At 39.0% G+C, this 21,720-nt stretch overlaps 1 protein-coding gene across 2 annotated transcripts in view; it reads right to left on the reverse strand.

The window, feature by feature from the left end:
• The window catches only part of syndig1l (synapse differentiation inducing 1-like), a 43,646-nt gene extending 29,277 nt beyond the window's left edge, over positions 1 to 14,369 (reverse strand). For both annotated transcript variants that reach the window (XM_068342943.1, XM_068342942.1), the window contains exon 1: positions 13,863 to 14,369. In XM_068342943.1, the coding sequence (XP_068199044.1) occupies positions 13,863 to 14,369 (507 nt within the window). The remainder of the gene's footprint in view (positions 1 to 13,862) is intronic.
• Positions 14,370 to 21,720: the final 7,351 nt, after the last annotated feature.

Raw genomic sequence — 21,720 nt, forward strand, 5'->3', positions numbered from 1 at the left:
ACATTTGTGAAGTCCTCTTTCCACATATCAAAAACTACAGTTTTTTAAAAAGATTTTTTTTCACAGTATATCTAAAACCATCAGTCTGCTGCACTAACACTTGACCAAGAGATTACAGAGAGTGTTGCCCATTTATCTAGACCTTGAACTTTGAATTTATTTGCTGGATGTCACTAAGAGGTCCAGTGTACAAAATGTCAGGTCTGTTAAATGTTGAATTAACACTTACTACTAGCCAGTAACCTGTGTCTCGTTTTCCTTGTAGTCAGAGTATTTAGTGTGTTTCATTCCTTCTGTTCCAGGTTGTACCTCCATGGTTTTAGTCAGCTATGAGGATGAGCTCTCAGAAAAATAAATATAACGGTGGGCTGCTCAAACAATAAGTATCCCAAAGGTTTGAGAAGCAGACCAACAGCCCAAAAGCCTAATCTGGTGAGAAGCTCTCCCCACAGCCAACATTACATTATGTTATTATAATATTTTTTTAATCAAGAGTAAATGATTATTTAGTGTGAATGAACATCTATAAATTACTTAGAGCCCAGGGATCTACATGGATTAATGTTAAATGCTTAAATACATCATATCATTGACATGGGTTCTGTGCGGTCATAATAGTTGAAGCCTCTGAAATAGTGATTGCCTGTTATGGAAGCTCCTCACGTGCACGTGAACTAAGGCTAATGACTCCGTGTACCGTTCCAACTGTGCATGACCTCCGCAGGCCTGCAGGACCAATCAGCACTGACATCCACTGCAGTACAAACAAAGCGCTACTCCTCTGGTATGAATAACAAACATATGTTAAGGAGCAATGCGTTTTGGTTCCCTTGAAGTATAAACTTCATAATGTGAAGATGTGTCGCTTTAGATACTACTGTTCCTCACTTACCACAAAGGCGATGTAAATGTATAGATTAAACCTATCCACAGCTTTATATAGCATTATATGAGTTATTTCCAAAAATAACAAAGAATAAAACTAATAGAAAACAACTATTTCTGTGGTGATTTACTTGCAAATCAAGTCATTCATATTCTGCACAACATGAAACAATAAAATATTAATGAATAAAACATATGACATACAACAATGTGATGTGCATAAATATGAAATTCCATTTACAATCAGGATTTTAATTATCTCCAGCTGAAGAACTGTAAAAAAAAAACCCACTCAAATATGTATCAATTCCTTAAATGTCTATAAACAATTTAGGGTAATTAATCTAATTTCCGCCTCACGACATAAAAAAATTGAAAAATTAGCACCCTGCTCTGTCTTCCATTATTTCTCAAATTCTTAATCTCTGCTAAAAGTTCAGGGTCACTGCTTTGTGTAGATTAATCACTAAAATATTTGCACACACTGTACATTTTTTCCATCAGGATTATAACTCTTTTAAATCTGATTGTCTTTTGTGATTCGCAGTCACCTTTGAAATCTGCGAATTCCCCCAAGACTTGATTTCCAAACTATCACAAGTGAACAAATAAATGCTATAAAACATTTGTTTGCTTATGGATGCTTGTTTTTACTTATCCAGCCATTAGACCTGTCAATCAGAAGAGTAGCCAAGAGGCAGCGCAATGTGCTACATCAGTGAAGTCCTCCAACATCATTAGGACAGCCTGTGACCATTTATTGTGTCTGTAAGTCGTGTTATGTTTCTGTCATGCACATTAGTCCTCTGGCATTCACTGCATGTGTTTCTTTTACTGGATGACTAACTAGCAAAACTACACAACCAAAGTATCAATAAGGTTTAAACAGATTTTGCTGTGGAAAATGAGCTTGAATGTGTCAATTTATATTTTAATTAGCACAAGCAGGACAATTAAGTAAGACATTATCTCCTGAACTGCCATTATTCATTACACAATAAATACATTATACTTCATGCACGGAGCAGCAAGACCTCCCTAAGGTTCCGCTCTGTCTCAGACTGCAGCTGCATTGGAGTGATGTAGCTAACATCTATTATTCAGCAGGCAATCGATTAGCTTGTGCCTATAGGTTTTTAAAATGAGATTTGACAAGGCTGCATTACAAATTCTTACCCACTAAAAATGTGACCTACCAGACTAATGGAGTGCCATTGAGGGGATATAAGAATGGTGGTTATTATAACCACACTCTACTCCAGCCTAGCCGCCCAAAAACACCTGGAGTGTGAGCTGACAGTGGGAGGTGTCAGCTCACCTCCCGAGCACTGCTAAGGCGCCCTTGAGCAAGCCGCTGTCCCCCTTTACAAGTTGCTCATTTGGGGCGAACCATGTAAGACCTGCCCGACTCTAACTCTCCCTACATGCCTAGAGGCCCCCTTGTGTGTTTTTGTGTGTGTTACAGGGGCCTGTACACACTAACATATGCACGTGTTTGTTCAAAACTATAGAGTGTATTCTTAATTTCCCTTTGGGGATTAGTAAAGTATACAATTTTTTTTTAAAATTAAATAAATAAAAAACACCTAAAGGCTATATTGTATATTAATCACAATAAAGCTTAATATCGCCATTTAGTTTGTTTCTGAGGAAAATAATCTAAATCCATCTGACGCCAACAGACTGCCCGACACCTGTTACATGACTGTTCCCAAAAACATTGCTCAGATTTGTAACACTGAATCATCCCTGAATGGCTGATATGACTCAAAAAACAAATCTGTCTCACTTTTCACTTTTTCATGCAAGGATTAAAGAAACACCAGTGCAATTTGGCAGAGAAATCACTTTGCTGCTTTGCTGCTTTTTCAGGAATTTTATTAAAAACCGAGAATTAATTTATATCCTGATATCTTCCTGGTTATACACAGTACCGAAATCTATATATGAAGTGGTTGGGTTGTAAATGATCAAGTCAAAATGAGACCAAAAAAGAAAGACTGACATCTACGGGGGTTGTCAGTCTCAAAGTCGAGAAATGGCCATAACAGTGCAGTGTGACTGCACCTTTTTCAAAACTTAAACTTACTTTATCGATCCCCCAAGGGGAAATTATGTTTACACTCACATCCTTATACAGAGACTTGTTAGATATACACCTCCCACAGTCAGCTCACACTCCAAAGATGGTTGGGTGGGAGCGGGAATCAAAACGCCGATCTCTGATCATGGGGCACCCGCTCTACCGCTGAGCCACTGCTGCCCTCTTTCCGCCCCCTTTTTGCCACAATTCAACCTGGTACCAGAATGAAGATGTATTTGTGCTTAACCTACATAGGCGTCCCTCTGTTTGTGTTCGGTGAGGTGTGCCTTGGGCTCGGATTCTTCTGTATCAATACATGCAATTCTGCCATAAAAGACTTGGCAGATAAGGTCCACCACTTCCAAGAAGAAAGGTACACGGACAGGATATGCATGAGGGCTCTCCTTCCCCTGCCAAATAAGAGGAAGTGCACAGAGGATGCCAAGTACCTCGGGCCTCTAAAAAAGCACTGGCAAAAACTGAGATTCTCTGGTGGAGTTGGCCAGATTACTGCCTTGGAGCTGCACACTGTGCAATATATGTTGTTGTTTTATCATCCTGCTCCAAGCATGACTGATTTGACTCATTTAGTAAAACCTCTGACACATTTGTATTTATGTTATTCTCACAATGATGAAGGGAGAAGAAATAAAATGCCAGATTTTCTAACCAGTCAAGTATAGGAAAAGCAAAGTTTGGAGGGATTACTGAATTACTTTTAAAACATTGACATACAGCACGCACAAGCACACAGGCATGCATACAAACACACACATACACACACACACACACACACACACACACACACACACACACACACACACACACACACACACACACACACACACACACACACACACAAACACACACACACACACACACACACAGCAAGTTATTCAAGTAAACATAAATACGACAATAGAATCAGAGGTTGAAGACAAGGCAACAAAATAAAACTAGAATTCCAGTTTACATCCACTTCTGATCAGAAACAAACACTAGATGAAGTTTAGATAATGAAGGAACACCATAAGACAGTAGTCATTGCAGCACTCAGCGAAATGGAAGTTATCAGTGAAATATGCTCCCAATGTTCTTTTGTGCTCCTGAGTGGTTTTGATTGATGGCCAGAGAAGTGATTGTGCAAAACATTATGACATCAGAATGACTTTGGATTTTGACCTTTATGATTTAAAATATCATAAATCATACCACTGGATATTTATGTGTCTCAATTTGCATAAAAATGATGGAGTCTGAAAAATGAAACGTTTAGTAGGTTCTTAGGAACCGGAATCCCTCTAAGCCTTTGGAGGTTTTTGTGCAAAGTGTGATAGAATTCTCTGATGACATTCCACAGATACTCAGGTGCACATGAAAACCGGATAAATGTAAGGTGTAAGGTGACTATACGTATGTGAGGTGACTATATGTATAATATGCTAACATAAGGTCACCGTGACCTTTGACCGCCAACTTCTATTTACATTGAATCAAGGTTTTTCTTGAACCCTTGTGGACAATCTCAAGAAAACAATGGAAGCTCTAAAACAATGCTATTCTGGTTTATTTGGATATTTGTAGCAAATCACAGTTATGTTGACTCAACACAGCATAATAGTCTGTTCTGGTGGTTGTACAGCTGTGACAACAACCCCTTTTGCATTGGTAAAGCATCAGAGTATTAACAAGCTGGCCAGACTTGTCTAATCTATTTGCCTCTTGGCAGGATGGAAGTAGGTGGGAGGGTTGGAAATTGCATTTTGGATCTGGATGAAGATGTTTTTAGTTTCTTTTTACCTTTTTATAACATCGTATTATATTCATTCATTTACTGTCTTCTGCTGTATCCGCCGCAGCGGGTCAAGGGGAGCTGCAGCCTATCCCAGCTGGCTTACGGCGTGAGGCGGGGCAATCTCCGGGCGTGACCCCAGTGCACCGTGGCATTGTATTATATGGTTGGTTTAATTTTAGTTTGGGTCTGTTTTAGAGAAACATCTGAATTTGCAGAGACTTTGTAGAGAGTTTTGGACAGCAACATGAGAGAAGCTGTGAGACATTTTTGAGTGGGTCCAGATCCCAGATTAGATTATTGTAGTGTTATAGATTCAGTATTATCTCTACTTGACTTGTTTATTCTGAATGACATTCTAGTATGCTGGGCTTGCGCTAGCCATTCGCCACATCGCCATAGGCGTGTAAATTCCAGATTGGCTACAAGGTTTTAAGCTTGTGTAGCCACAGTGGCAATCTTATTTTTAGGAAAAAAAGGCTGAAACTTACAACTTTTTTGGACTCATGAAAATCCCAGAGCGATAACAACCTTTTTTTTCTCTCGCTAGCGCCGCTATTTCTGTCCCGATCATTAAATATGTACTCGAGTCATGACCTCCTCTTGTCCAATGAAAAACAAAAAGATTCTATTTTACAAGCTAAACCCGCAAATTGGAGTATGACAAGGCAATAGATTGAAAGCAAATAAGAATACAGTGTTTTACGGTAGAGTTTGTGTTAAAATTCTAATTGAACAACAAATGGTGAATGCTGAGAGGGGGTAGGAGTGGTGTCAGACCGATCAGAAGGTAAATGAAAGATATTATCAATACTTGTTTGTAGTCTTAGACTTTTGATCCCTATGACCGGCAGGAATAACCAGCGATCCCTGTAAATGTGTATTCACCTCCCTCGCTATTTTTCATGCCTTTTTAAATTTAAATGAAAAATCATGTTATCGAATTTAAAAAAAAAACCTAAACTATGGCAGCTATGGTCAAAGCTAAAATGTCTTTTAGTCCATGTAAAACTTACAAGTAAACACTGAGTAATATTTTGTATGACTGTATCTTCACATAGTGAATGAAAGTTTTTACTTGTTGAATCTCACATTTATACCTGCATGAAGTAGGATAGAAATAAAGATAGTTCAGCTTGAACTGTTGACTCTAGTGTACTTTTGTAGGTAAACTGAACAGAAGATTTTGCCCTCAGAATGCACCAGGAATGCAGGAAAACAATCCCATTTTCTAAAAAAATTTCTGGGGGAGGGCCCCCGGACCCCGGTTTTTACAAAGAGCAGCAGTGGCTTCGTCATACTAGCTCCCAGTGAAAGCCCAGGTATGGATTACATCATAAAGTAATTATTTCCTTTCACGAGATGCAAAATCATACAAGCATTTGTTTATTTGTACATTTTGTTATTCATAATGTGTGACAGCCATTGTTTTTAAAAAGGAAAGGCCAACTGAGGCTGTAAGTTCATGCTACTCAGATTTTGTTCTACACCACTATAGTTAACTTCTTCTCAGTCTGGGAAATGATGCTGCAGAATCAGGGGAAGTTTAGACAACTAATCACCATGCACCAATCATTGTAGCTGTGACACAAATCTCTTGATAGTTTTCCTCCTGGGAAAACTGCCAACTGTATTCAATGGTAAAACCAAGGTCTCTGCATTGGTGGGCTGAAAATGTACGCTTTTGAATTCAGAGGATGTTATTCTCACTGTGAGTATAAAAATCCTTGAAAAGATAAGTTTGGATAAAAACAATGCTTCAATGAGTATGTGACATGTTTGTTTATTGTTCAGACAAAGGATAAGGGCGACCATTGGGATTCCAAAGATAGCAAATCTCTTAATTGCTTCAAAACACAGTATGTACTGTATTTGTTCTTGATAATCTATATCTCGATTTTATTTGGTTGTTTGTGAGATCTGAAAACAATGACTAATTGCTCATTGAAACATTTGCAGTTTTTCAGGAATCAAGTTGTATTCTACAATGTTACAAACTCAAACTTTCTCAAACCATAATGCGTCTCATGATACCCATAGCAAACCATGGGAGAATAAAATCCACCAAACTGACATGAAATTACCCAAGAGGCTGGTTTGTCATTTACTGCTAAATTAAAAAATCTGAAAGATTTCACCAGAATATATGACAGAGGCACACTTTGGGTTCCGGACCCTTCAGGATAGGCGAAAAATGTGAGCCCTGAACTGCTGCATGACTACATTTTACATTTAATGAAGACAAAAGCACTCATGCACCGTCACATTTACTGGGAATGGTTAACCTCCTCCTGTCAAACCTGGACAAATTTAAAATGTTGCAGAGGAGAGCTAAAAGTACTAATTTTAACACTAATCTCTATATTGATTTCACACCCACACCACAATTTTACTCACATACATGTGCTAAAAAAAAAGGAAAAAAAGAATTAAATCAGATAAGCTGAGAGGACACCATTTTTATTGAAATGTTGCATAGAGACAGGACTACCACATGCTCAAATTATTATCTGAATATCAAATGCACTGCTGAATGCTAATTTCATGCATTGGAGATGGTGAACCAGATGGGAGACAAATAGAAATTACGGCTGTTATTCTAGCACAAGGGCTCTTTATGCTGGTGCAAATGCATGGAAATTTTCAAGGACTGAACGCATGGCTGTAGGATCAAAGACACACACATAGGGTCATGCTGCCTGCAGAGCGTTTTCTTGAATATAAGCCCCCCCTCCCCAGCTGAAGACACAAACCCATATATGATCTAATGTTTGACTTTCGTTTATTACCATCGGCAACAACAGCTGGAGGAGATAATGTGATCCCTTCATTTATTTTATTGTCAGTAAAAGAAAACATTGGGAAGAATGGATTCGATTTTTATAGCGATACAAAGGTGGAAGTGGATTCTGGATCAAATTACAAGTAAAGCAGTGTCACCATGGCGACACCATAGTGGGATATGTCATGCCTTGGTTTCAATTATGTAAGAAACGATGATGCCCTCACACTGCCACAAAATGGAATACACATATTTAACACATTGTCTAGGCCTAAATGCTGATTGAAACTATTGAAAAGAATTAAGTGACAATGATATTACATTAATAAATATTTGCCCTTTGACTGTTTTAACTCGGCTACAACCATTCACTGCATTTCCACACATCATTTACTTATTTAATAGGTCAGAGCAGTAATATGCTACTATAAAAAAAAACCATACCACTGATGAGTATACTACAGGAAGTATGAGAGTAAGAGAACATTTTTTTGTTTGACTGGTAGGTCTACAGCTTGGACCATTGGCTCAGCTCTCTCTTTAGTACAACAATACAATTTAACACTCAAAATACCCAAGGACATCACACCTGTCCGCCTGTCCATCTTTCTGTATTTTGCCATCACTCACCCTGACATAGTTGAACTATTTTGCTTGAAGCAGTGACTCAGTCCCACTCCAGGAAAAACAATCAACCAGTTTTTCTAAACACGGATTTGCTAAACACTCTTCCAAAAAACACCACTGTGTGTTGTGGTTACAATAATTTACACACATTGAATACATTGCATACTGTCTATTGATGCACTTTCAACAGTGGAAGCTTAAAAATCATTCATTTATTTCTTTTTTCATACGCATTGTCCGTACACGTTGGCAGGGCATCACAGAATAACACGAAAGATGACCACTTACTCACAATTTAGACTACTGTATTTGGAACCAAATACAGTTCTGGGAGAAAGCCGGAGAACGGGCAGAATATACAAACTCCGCCAGAACATAACAGAACTCAAAACCCGGAACCATCTTGCTCTGAGGCGACAGCACTACCCACTACACCACTGCCGCCCATAAAGATTGTTGCAGATTTCTAATTGAACTATGGGACAGAAAAATATCTGTGAAGATGCTCTGTCATTAAGGTTACCGTAGATGCGTTGGATTAAGTCACCTGGACGTCTCTCATCAGAACTGATGGATGAGACATGAAAAGTCTTCAAGCTTTTTGTAGTCCAGACACTCCTTAGCATCACTGCTACAATTTACAGGTGCTGCCAAATCAACTAGAACTATGCAGGTAAAGCTGGTGCAAGTTCATTAGTCAACGATTAAGGAAAAAGTTTTAAGTTAAAGTAAATTATTTCCTGGTGACTTGTTAGGTTAAAAGTCATTATTATACACCACTATTCACAGGGATGAGGTGTGTCCATGGAAATTTAGTATATTCTTCTGTTGGATGTATGAATATTGCAAAAGAGATAATGGAATACAGACTCAGGTAACAGGATTTGAGACAGAAACACAGTTTGCTTTCTTATTTCATAGAGGACCGCCTCATTGTGTCTAAAAAAATCCATGTCAAGCAGATATTGCTAATTATACTGCGGCACTAATATCATCTAGGCTATAAAATTATCTGCCAGAAGTGACAAACCAAACAGAAAATCACTCGTTCATCATTGTTTTCACTAAGAAAACCTCATCACCCCTTTCTCTTCATGACTTATTGTGAGAAGCAATGAAAATAATTTAGTTGCTGCTGTTGACATTTTTCTGATTCTGTTGTCAGACAACTGAGTTTTAAATAAATCAGTAATTAATGCATGGCTCATAAACGCTTCCTGTTATTTGGACTCTGCAGCACTGACAGTTTCTATCAAATCAGCGTTTCATGCTTGAGAAATCTACAGACAGCTTAATAATAAAAACAAGTTTGCAGCATTAGCTTTGGTATTCACAATTGAATGATTGGCAGGAATGTGAGAAGGCGTACAGTATCGCCGCATCTCTGCCCCGTGGCTTTTGGGGTGTGGACGGAGAGCCAAAATAGGGAGACTTTCAATTGCAGCTTGCTGAGCATGGACATGATCTCAGCTGTCAGTGAGCAGTCAGAACAGCAGGGAGGTGAAGACAGACGGGGGTCCATTTGGCAGATCTCTGCTGCTTTCTGTGTATATTTATGAAAACTCTTAACATTGAGAGGATTTCAGCGCGTTTTGTAAGGGGCAATTTAAGAGGACAACTTTATTATCTTGAATCCCTTATTACTTATTTATTAGATGTTCTGCTTACAAATACAACATAATATAAAGGGAGACAGTGAAGGATGGGTTGTTATTTTAAAAGATACAACCTTAAATCACATGTGCTTTAAAAGTACTGTGATATAATAAGAAAAAGTAATGCTTGTTGTCCATAGCTAATGTTGAACTGAAGTGTAAACAGCCTTCCATGTGTAACTTGGGTAATGTAATTTATATCTATTCATATTGATGGAATGTCTCTTCCATTTGCTGATCCTCTTCAGCAGCAGTCTGTAATCTTCTTTTTACCACAGCCTTTGAAAACTGGATAATTAGCGCTCAGAATCGGGGGAACAGAACTCTTTATTTTACTGCAGTAATTTCTCCATTTTAATTTTCTGCAATGAGTTCTAAAAACACCAATATCTATAAGTTAATGGGAAAATAACATGAGCACACCCTGTGCCGCCTGGAGTTAATGACCTTTTATGAATTGGGGAGGATTTAAAGCATATTATTTTACACTGTTCCCCTGGTTCTAACACCCAACGAGATGTAGTAGTCATGAATAACAATCTGTACCTCTACAAAGTGGAAGAAAAAGTCTCATGCAGTTAAGGCAATCTCTGAGTGACATTTTACAATGTAAGAAAAGTTTTTCAATCTAAAACAAACCGCATAAATTACTCAGCTGTCAGGCAGTGTTCCCATTTTCATCTCATTTAGTTAAAAAGAGCTGATAAAAAATGTTCATATAATACGTGCAATATGGATTTAGAATGTCTTTATCACAGGATTGTGATGATTATGGATTAGACATCAAACAAAACAAGATGAGTTTCTTCAAAAACACTGTTTTAGAAACAAAATTCTTTTCTTGCTGAGCGTTGAAATGGTCAACATCTGTCAGTGAAAAAGAATCAAGAGTAGAAGAGTGACAGAGTGCCCTTCAGGCCTGGTCCCGCCAAAACACAGATTTACTAAACAAACAATGAGCAGGACCGTTATCAGCACAAGTTTACACAGTTAAATCAGACTGTTGGTCATGTTTGTAGAATTTACTCCTCTGTGAATCACATCTTTTTGTGGAGCAGCATGAACTCAGCAACACAGGTTGTATAAACTTTAAAATGTTATATTCATTCCTTTCTGTGTGAAAAATGTTTTTTCATTTTCTTCAAAAAATTCTTTGGTAAAGCCCCCCCCCCCCGTTTCTGATGCTTTCACTTTTCACTCCTTTTTTTTTTTCTGGAGGTGATTATGATCAAAAATGCATTTGGTAGCTTGCAATTTAAAGACACTGACTTTGTGACCTAGTGACTTCCAATTATTTGTTTCCTAAAAGATAAAGAGTGAGATTGAAGGAATTCTCTTTCTGTGTTTTCTTAAATGAACTCAAAAATTGAACTCAAAAAATAGGAATATTTCTGCAGAAATGTCAAATGTAAGGATAGTACCTCACCATACGGGACACAAAGAAAAGAGATCAGCATGGTTTTTATTCAGCATGTGTTCTCTTAAATAGACATGACATGCAACTGCAGTAACATAACATAAATCCTGGAGCCCACAGTGTGGGGTAGAACACTGTGCCCATGTCAAGGTTTCAGATGAAGGTGTGAAAATTGGCAAAACAAATCATTACATTTGGTGAGTATGTCACAACAAACATTTTACAAAAAATCTACATAACAACTTAAACACATACTTGAGAGACTCTGCTATGTCATGGCAATTTCATGAATTGTTCATTTGGCTTTAAATGTTGCAAACTGCCGAAGGACAAAATGATAGCAACAAGTGTAAAGATGCGATCCTCCAGTTCTTTTAGTGATACACCACCATTAAAGTTGGCCCTGAAATGTTCTCTCTACTCTCCCTGGTTGATCTCTCGATCAGTCTTTTATGTTTAGTCGCATTCATGTTGTAAATGCTTTGCCTTCTTATTGTAAGTCATGTTTTGTACACTTTGTATATACTGTATGTTGACATTGAAGTGAAAGCACAGGAAGTTCACGTATAAATAAATGTGCTACTTAAATAAAATTCCAGCTGGAATACTGTATTATAGTAAAAGCAAAGTTTTTTTATCCAAAGATGAGCTTCCTAAATTTTCTATCCAGCTACATTGAAGCTGTGTGACTTGAAAGAATCAAAAAGTTTCGATCTTACCAGAAAATTGCCTTGATATAAAGCTTTCATGTTCCATTCTTTTGTGACACACTCGTTCCAAACCTCCTCAGAGAAGGCCCAACTACCTCATTCTCATCCTACAACCCTCAGAAAGATTTTTTTTTAAAAATTGATAGTTCAACAGAACTGACACAGGATCTACGTTTAGGAGTTTAAACTTTTAGCATTTGAATAATTAGAGCTCATATATCTAAAATTCTACACGTCTACTAATACGGTGATGCTGTGATGTATCTTAATAGTTAAATAAAATATTTAAATACAAAGAAAACATAAAACATAAAACCATTTCAATGTTTCTGTATTATTTTATGCAGCTGTAATAGCATCTCTTAAGCAGACACTAATGACTCATTCTGTTTGGCAGACATCAACAAGATGGTGATGGTGTGTATCCATCAGGTTTATTTATTCATTTATTTTTTTTATGCATGGTGACAGCCCAAGAGGCATTCTGTCCACAGTTGACGGCACTTGAGTGCAAAGAAATAAGGTAAGTATCCCACTAAGACTTACGAAAATAGTAGAGAATTCAATAAAGGCTGCTGACTGATTCATGTGGTCAAGAATCCCAACACAATAGTATTGTACTTTTTTTTTTTTCAACAAAACTGCAGAAGTTTGCTTTAGATAATTGAATTATGAGTAAAGAAAGACAAAAATTTCCACACTTTGCCTAAAATTACAGTATACTTTAGAGAGTAAGTTAGAAATAAATTAAAATAAATTAAAATGGTTGGTTAAGATCAGCTGTTGGTCTACTGCCTGGTCATTACGTAATATGTACTGCATCCCCCCCCCCTTATTATCTCTAAACTGCTGCCGGGCCTGATGTTGCTTTTTAATTTGTTTTTTCATTCAGGAAAATATGAACATTACAAGAATGTGTTCACTTAACATTTGAGCAACAGGAGCCTCCAGTTGATGCATAACTTTGTGTCGTCTGCTCTCTTTTTGTGGACATACACCTTAGTTTCCAAATGAGGAAGTAGCACACAGAAAGGGAAATATGCTCTTGGCATCTACACTTCAACTTTTTCTTATCTCTGTTTTTGACTGAAGTCACTGAACCATGTCCTTTTGCTTTTCTTCAGCTTGAATAACCATTTTCCTTTTGTTAGTTTTTTTTATTCATAGAGTGAGATACACTGCCTCTCAGCTGAGTGAGCCCGAGTCATGTGTACACCCGTCACGTTGCATTTCGGCAACTGCATGTTTATCACAGCAATACAGGTTAATTCTAGTAGACTCAGGGGCATGTGGAAGTCAGTTCATTAGCTCTTAAAGGACACTGGTCAAACTCAACACCCTGTTCCGCCTGTACAATCCCCTAAATCCTTCGGAGTGCTTTGGACTATGCCAGTTGAGCGCGAAAAAGCTGTAGCTAATGCTGTAGTACTGTAGCACCTAATATCCCAGGGTGAGGCAGGCATGGGTGATTTATTATTATCTAATGATGAATTTTAGAAGTGGGAATTGAGGCCAAGGTCAGTGGATCAAATGGGATTTGTGGTTAGTAAAATACCAGTGTGATCCCAGCAACAAGCCCAGCATGTGATGATACATGTGTCCAAACACCACAGGGATACAGCACACTCACTCTATTCCACACAAGCACACCACAGGTATCCAGGCACTGGCTTTCATTACATTCCAGTTTCTCCCTCAGAAAAAACCCTAAATTTTACCTCACTAGCCCAACAATCTCTTTACTAAATGTGCATCTGTCTATTCTTGTCTGTACCAAGCATCTTTGAAGCTTCATTCACTCTTTTGTATCTTTTGTATACAAACACAAAACTCTTGTAGTGGAGAATTGGGTATTTTTTGTGAAAAACAAAATTGTTTGGTCAAAATCAAGCTTGTCTCATTCTTTCTTACCTCATACTCCACGTACTCTTCCTCCTCAACCTCATAGGAGACAGTCTGGATCTTGATGTGTTCACCGTCTTCCAGCAGCTTCACCTGGGGATCCTCGATGCTGGGGGTGTCCGTCCCTGTCGTGTTGGATGCCTCTTTTGCTTTCTTTTCTGTGAAGGTGGTCTCACAGCACTCGCTTTTGTATTCCTTAGCCTTAATGCTGCCGTTTTCCTCCTTGTACAGGATGAAGTTGGGCCTGTAGAAGGCTTCGACTGCCAGATGCAATGAGGTTGCATCCAAAAGCTGCTGAGATTTCACCTTGCCATTGGTATTGTAGCAACCTCCACTCACCACATGACTCACCTTACCTCCTCCTCCTCTCCCCTCACCTCCAACACCTCCTCCAGCAAAGTAATTAATAATGTTTTCTTGGTACTGGTTATTTGGGAAGTCACCCCCATAACCGTTCACCATGTGCTTGCTGTTTTTGTCCAAAAGTGGGTTTTGGAGCTCACTGAGATTCTCCATAGCAAGTGATCAACAGGTGAGTGTGAAGCTTTTCAGTGATGTTTGCTTTAATAAGGAAATTGAAAACTGATGAAATAAGACGAGATGTGCTCCTCAGTCGTTTGGATGGCATTCACATTTGGCTCAAGGAGATCTACAGGAAGAAAACAAACAGTAACAGAAGAAAGGAGAAGATTCAGTATGAAATCTGGAAAGAGAATGTTATCTGTAATCTACCAGCAGGTAACAGTTTACCAAACACTTCAGATCAGATCGTGTCAGATCCAAGTTCAGCTGTTCCCTAAGCAGCAACAACCTTTACATCATCCTGTTTGTCAGCAGCTTCGCCATGCAGATTGTTCAGTTCTGTTCCACATGCTTTGATGCAGAAGGTAAAAAAAAACATGCACACAGGCACACTAACACACACACACACACACACACACACACACACACACACGCACACACACACACACACACACACACACACACACACACACACACACACCGATATCTGTTAACATGTAATGTCTATATTTCTTATCCATGTCTTCTGTCTTATCAGCCGTTCTTCCTCATATGCAATAGTTGAGTTGTTGCACAGCGAGCTGTAATCTTCAATGTGTAAATTTAGGGCTGACACTTAATCTGAATTAGATTTACACTGGTTAAAAAAATTATTTCCAGACTATTCCTTAAATAAGACGAAATTCAACAGGTTGAAATCAAGGAGGAAAATCATATCAATCAAAAATTCATTATGATTCACGATGAAGAGTTAGTTAAAAGGCTGGTTTGCAATATTTGTAAACTATCGATTTACATTTTCAGGCATTCTATAACTTATTTATTGTCATGTAATGGCAGTAAAGCTTTTGAAATTTCACATCTTGCATTGGATTCATATAAATGTATACCAGCCTTTCACAGCCATACAAATACAGGCTCATAGTCTTCAGAATTTACTCACCAGCAGCGAGTAATTTTATGCCTAATGTTAAACCCAGCTGTACAGCAGAATACTAATACTTACTCCAGGTGTTGCTTCCATAGAGAGAAGCCTAACTCACCCAAAAAAATGTACCATCCCCTAACAACTAAATAGTTCTCTGCCTCCCTGTTTTCATCCTTAACCTTTGTTTGATTAATCTCCGTTTAATATAGAAAAGAGAAAGCAGTTTATTTCATGGGATCCTGACCCCAATCGTGTATGCCTGGATTTTTGAAATATTTCTAACTGCTTAGAGGTATTTTAAATTGAAGACAACAAGATTATAGATTGCATAAAATAGTACTGGGGTGATGGGATATGGAAAATAGGTTGTTGGTGTACAGTTTAATAGCTGTATATTGATTTTCTCATAGATGAGACACCGAATTTCTTGATCCTTGGTTAATCTCGATCAGGAAACTCACATTATAAGAGATTTGTATTCAGCAAAAAAAATTGGTATCTTTATTTACACTCTATGTATTACATTCTCATAAAAAGAACAGACATCCACTATGCCTCCCACAACAGATTCAAGAGAGGTAGTGAAAATAGAAATGATCTCCGCTCTTTTTTGTAGTATTAAAACATTTTATACTTCATATTATAAGATTTTATCGAAATACACTATTGACTTATGATTCCTTCAGCAGTGCCATTACCGCTTGAATCTTCCATTCTCTCTCACATTTTATGCAGTTACTTACTTACAGTTTCTAAATCTCTTTTTTTTTCCTCAACGTAGCTTTTTGTTTGCTGTACTTTTCATGTTTCTGCCCCATTAATAAAATAGAAGCATCACGCTCTGAGGCTTCCTGAGCCTCAGTAGCCACCGGACAGCCAACAAAGTTTTCGTGGTTCCTCCCCGTTGGACCTTCTACGCCTAAATGTGCTGACATTGTTGTTCCACATGAGTGCGGTCCACGTACAGCTCCAGGGGGTTCACACACTCGAGTCAGTACTTACAAATTCTCATAAAAACTAGAGATGAGCAGGTGCTGAGGTTTCTGTCCGCTTAGGATGCTGCTGCCGCATTGCACTTCTGATTTCAGAGGCAGGATGGTTTCTTTCATCTGTTAAAGATAAACTGCCCTTAAAATATCACCTTTGACCACTACAAGGGTGAACACATGTTGAGATTTTGTAGGTGGCTTTGATAAATAATCAACGAAGATCTTGTGGACATGAAATACATCAATGTATTGGTTCCTACATTGGTGACGATGAGAATTTTTATAGAAAACCCAGACTTGTGTCCCAAGGTTTTAAAAATTTCAGAAAAAGGCAGACACTTAAAGAAGCTGCAAAAGCATTTTAACATCAATAAATCACCAACTGCATTTATACTGAAGTGCAGCTGTAATTAACATAATCGTGTGAGACAGTTTTCAAGAGAAAAAGCTATTTCCACTGCTTCTGAAGCAGAGATTTGATTTGATGGGGAATCTTGCAGCTCAGAGATAGCGCATCAACATCAACAAACAGGATGGTGCTTTTCCACAAAGACATAGAGTTTTTCACAGCAGCAGATGGTGGAGCCTCAGACAAATACTCCCATTTTGGTTTTTTTTCTTCCACTATGGTTTTGCCAACAGACCAGTGTAAACAAAGCGATGATGATAATGAGCTCACTTTGTTAAACATGTTCTGAGGCAGGGGTTCCCAAACTGGGCGCTGCAATCAGTGGGTGTGGAGATGATTTCCAGAAATGAAATAAAATTTAGAAATGGTCTATTTTAGCCAAACCTGTCACAAAAGATAAACTTCTAAAATAAAAACAAAAGAAGGAAAAACAGATGTTATGTGTTTGGACAAGCCTCTTGGGGTATTTGCACTTCATGGGTGTACGCTTCAACCATCTCTGTGGATGGTGGAGGTCACAGGCACCGACACTGATATTTTGGGGGAGGACATGTTTGGAGCCCCTAGTTGAAGGAATTAGATACAGAAGCTGCCATACATAGAGCCATAATAAATATTCTCCCAGGTGCTTCCCCATTCCTGCCACTGTAACACTAAGAGTGTGTTCAAATGCGACAAGCTGACAGCAGATTTCTTTTCAAAGAAGTCTTTGGTGTTGTCAGACTTCCAAATACATTGTTGCTGGTTTGTAGGCGCAGAGTGCTCTTATTCAGTAATGGAAATTTAAGTGTGAATAAGCCATTTCAGCACACATCTAAGATGAATGTCTTAGAAATAACCACAGTTCTGTGTGCACGTACAACTGTGAATAAATGTGTGTGTGTGTGTGTGTGTGTGTGTGTGTGTGTGTGTGTGTGTGTGTGTGTGTGTGTGTGTGTGTGTGTGTGTGTGTGTGTGTGTGTGTGTGTGTGTGTGTGTGTGTGTGAGTGGGTGGATGTGCTTGTGAGAGAAGGAGTAACAAAGAGACAGAGAGAGGACAGGAAAGAAAAAGAGAGATCATGTGCAATTCTCTGGTTGAGTGCATTTGGGCTTGTTGGTAAGACAGAGGCGGCTGGATGGTACAGATGAAAGCGAAAGAGGTACAGCAAACACTGTTGTGAGAAAAAATATTCAGCACGATAAAGGTGGAGCAAATGGTGGCAAGTGTGCTGCAGTGGTGTCGTGTGGGGGAGCCCACAGGTGTGTAACAAGGCGCTAACAAGTTAGTGAACAACCTGTAAGCATCCAGACACTGCGGACGAAGAGCGAGGCCGTGGCATTGCTAACATGCCAGCCTCGCTGATATGACTGTGCACTTCAACCCCATTAGATTCCAGTCACCACACTCTATTTCCCTGTGTCAGCCCATTGCCAATCAGCCCGGGACCTCTGACCCTGAGGTGGAGAACGGGTATTATCAGACAGGCGTCAAGCGTGGTGTGGAGAGATGGAGCTGAATACCAATGTGTCTTGTTTGTCAACCATTTTTTCCAACTAGCGACTCCCACAGCTCTTCAACAACAGCTTCATCTTCCGCTAATGTCATTGGGGAAGCGGTGGCTGGCATGTAATATGCATAATAACGTAACACCAGGTAGTTATTGATGATCACAGATCAGGGTGATGCATGAGCTCTCGCAGGAGAAAATGCAAACTTGTCCTCGAACATTTTTCAGTTAACCTGGCTCTGTGGCCTCAGCGCTGACAGATGAGCAACAGGACAGGATGAAGTGACTTGGGTTCAAAACCATACTGACTGGTCCTTTTATCATCATCAAAGGAGAAGGTGCAGGATGTCATAATCCACTTTGAATGAATCTGAAACGTTCTCTTGCGTCTGTAGCCTTGATGATAGTCAGTCCCCCATCTGTCAACCTGTTTATCTGTGGGATTGATCAAACCTTAAACCCTCCACAGGAATTTCCTGCTCTCCTCTCTGCACCCTTGTCCTCTCGCAGCCACATATGTTAAAATAATTCCATGGGACGCTGCTGTCAGATTCAGCCATTTACACTTGCTACAATTTATTATTAGTGAGAGGCAGCATCAAGTTAAATCCTTTGCTTATTAATCAGATGATAGACAGCTAGATAGATAGATAGATAGATAGATTCATTTATTGATTTTCAGGAGGAATAGGGCTCAGCAGTGGTCAGATCTTATATCACCTGTTCTATTCCAAAGCTTTTGGGCACTGATATCCGAATAAAAAGGTGGGGACTGTTGTCTCCTTGGTTTAAATAATTAGTCCCTGTCTTGCCTCAAATAGTAACATTTTACTTATAAAAATAAATGAGATCACATAGCATCGTTAAATAGTCGGAATCATATCCTTTTCTGCTCTATCAATGTTTTAATGGGGTCTCTTTGTTCAAAAACGCACTCACACTGTGGCCAAGTGTTCTAGCCTTATAGAAAAAGGCACTTTCACAGCACAGAACCCACTTGATGGTTTCACGTCTCCGTGAAACACACAAAGACAACAGGATGAGATCGATGCTCAAACAGTCGCAGGTGGTAACTGTGAGGAATTCTGTATCAACAACATCTTTCCCTGACAATAGACACATTGCGACACTTGCTGCTTTTTAACACAGTCGTGCGTAAACATGTGCGTAAACGGAAAAACATTTTTCCGTTTACTAGAATTATTAGACATTTACGGTGTCATGTTTTACAAATTTGAAACAAAACATTGCGCGCATTTACGAGGAAACAGCGGACAAAAGAAACAGAAAAGCATGAATGAACGATTCCTTACCTTGGGAATCTTGACAATTTAAATGTTGTTTGGGAGATACAAAAAGCGGCTGGTGTCCGACTGTACATTATGACCGGGATGCTGAATCTATCGCCCAGGGAAGAAGACATCGCTCAGACTTTGTTATTTGAAGAAACCGTCAATCACTTCGGGAGAACAGGTCTCAGATCTCACAACACCGCCGACATACTCTCCTCTAGAAATATTAAGGTTTTCCCTTCAAAGTAAATCGTTCACCTTGACTGTCGACTGGAATGTCGGAAACTTGAGAAAGAAAGATGAGTTCTGCTGCGGGGAGGTTCCGAGAAGGAAGCGGGGATGGAGAGAGAGGAGCGCAGTCCGATGCGCGGAGCGATGCGCGCAAAACGGCGTCCACTCTCCTTCATGCGTGCGTTTCCTCCCGTTTGACTACATGTCATGAAAAAACAAAAAGGTGGTTAATCTCCTAGAGAGCGTGGCTTTAATGAAAATTACCAGGCAACACTACTCAAAGCCAATACCTCCTTATTTAAATCAGGTGTATAAAACCTACTGCATAAGCAATTTTGGAACCAAACCCGCAGCCTGTAAACATTTCCCACAAGTGTATGACAGCAAATACCACATAGTTACCAAAGTGAATAGAGTGAGGATTGGAGGCTGGACTGTCATCTCTCATAAGTTTCTATGAGGGCAAAAAAAGCAGCAACAAAACTTAAAACAGCCAGTATAATTTCTGAGTGGACTGACTGTTCTGTGCCAACTGATTAGGTTAAGAAAAGCCAGCGACAATAATTTTGGATAAAGCGCTGGCCTGGTATTTATATGGCACTCAGTGTAATCACGTTAAGTTTCTACAGTTTTAGAATAGAACTGACCGACCAGACTAATGGATGCCAGACTTTGCAGGCCCCGAAAAGCTCTTTCATCCTTCGTGGTCAAAAAATATTCTGCAAAGTAAAAGATGAGATAATAAAGGATAAGGAAATTCAGTTTAATCCAGCAGTAGAAAGGTAGGGCCAGTAGCAAAATGACATGTACATGAACAGTAAAACTTGTAATAAAATTAAGTTATATGGAAGCAAATAGAATGTAAATTAGTGTCAACAGTAATTTGATGATTTCTGTATGTACATACATTTGCAATGTGCATATAAGAACACTTCTGCAACGTTCAGAGCTTTGTTTACAACAGCTTTGTTTACTGTGCATGACAGATTTCTGTATTTGTGTTCGATGTTTGATGCTGCACACTATGTGTTGGAGAATGATTGCTCAGGCAACTGTCAATCAGCTTGGATAAACTACACTAACAAAGTCTTGATGTGCGTTTGTTGATTTCTAAGCACTCAATTCTGCAAAAGTGTTCATTAATAATCATTTATTTTGCAAACATTTACTTTGGTTGTTGTTTATTTAGTCCTAAATATTAATGCCATGAAAAGAAACATTCAAAATGGAAGTTATGAAGCCAACCAGAGACCTGAAGCATTTCTGTCTAAAGTTTACATGTTTTTCTCTTCTGTTCGCTTCAAATGTTCTGGCCTCCTTCCACATTTCAAAACAGGCATCATAGGTGGGATATGCTCCAGACCCAACAGTATTTTCATTCATTTATTCACTTTCTACAGACGGGTCACGGAACCACAGGAAGGGCAAATAACTCATGCACACACTCACATCTATGGACAATTTGAAACTGACCAAGCCACCTAAGTTGCATGTTTTTGGAGGTGGGAGGAAGCCAGAGAGATCACGCAGACCCCGGGAAAACATACAAACTCCACACAAAACAGGACTTGAACCCGGAACCGTCTCACAGTGATGCGACAGCGATACCCACTGCACCACTGTGCTGCTCTTATTTTTTTCAGCTAAGGGCAGATGCTACCAAAACAAACTATACATATAAATGCACTCAGTTCACTGAAATGATTCATATCGATATTGTAAACTGTTGAAGTTACACCACAGGATGTGAGAACAGAACTGTTGATCAGACAAATCCATATTCAGTGTGTTCATATTTACATTTTTGTGCACATGAGGTGCTTTACCAGTTTTGGCCTAAATAAGACCACAAATTATTGCCCAACAGATGGAAGATAATAAAGTTCCACTGATACTTCCAAAGTAATTCAATCTGTCAGGGAATTCTATTAATGCTGCTTTGAAATGGGAATTGCAGCAGTGCAGCCGGTTCCTCCTGTTGTGCTCCATTAATGTCATGTCATTAATAC

The sequence above is a fragment of the Antennarius striatus genome, chromosome 19 (assembly GCF_040054535.1).
Source record: "Antennarius striatus isolate MH-2024 chromosome 19, ASM4005453v1, whole genome shotgun sequence".
In the NCBI taxonomy this organism is placed as follows: domain Eukaryota; kingdom Metazoa; phylum Chordata; class Actinopteri; order Lophiiformes; family Antennariidae; genus Antennarius; species Antennarius striatus.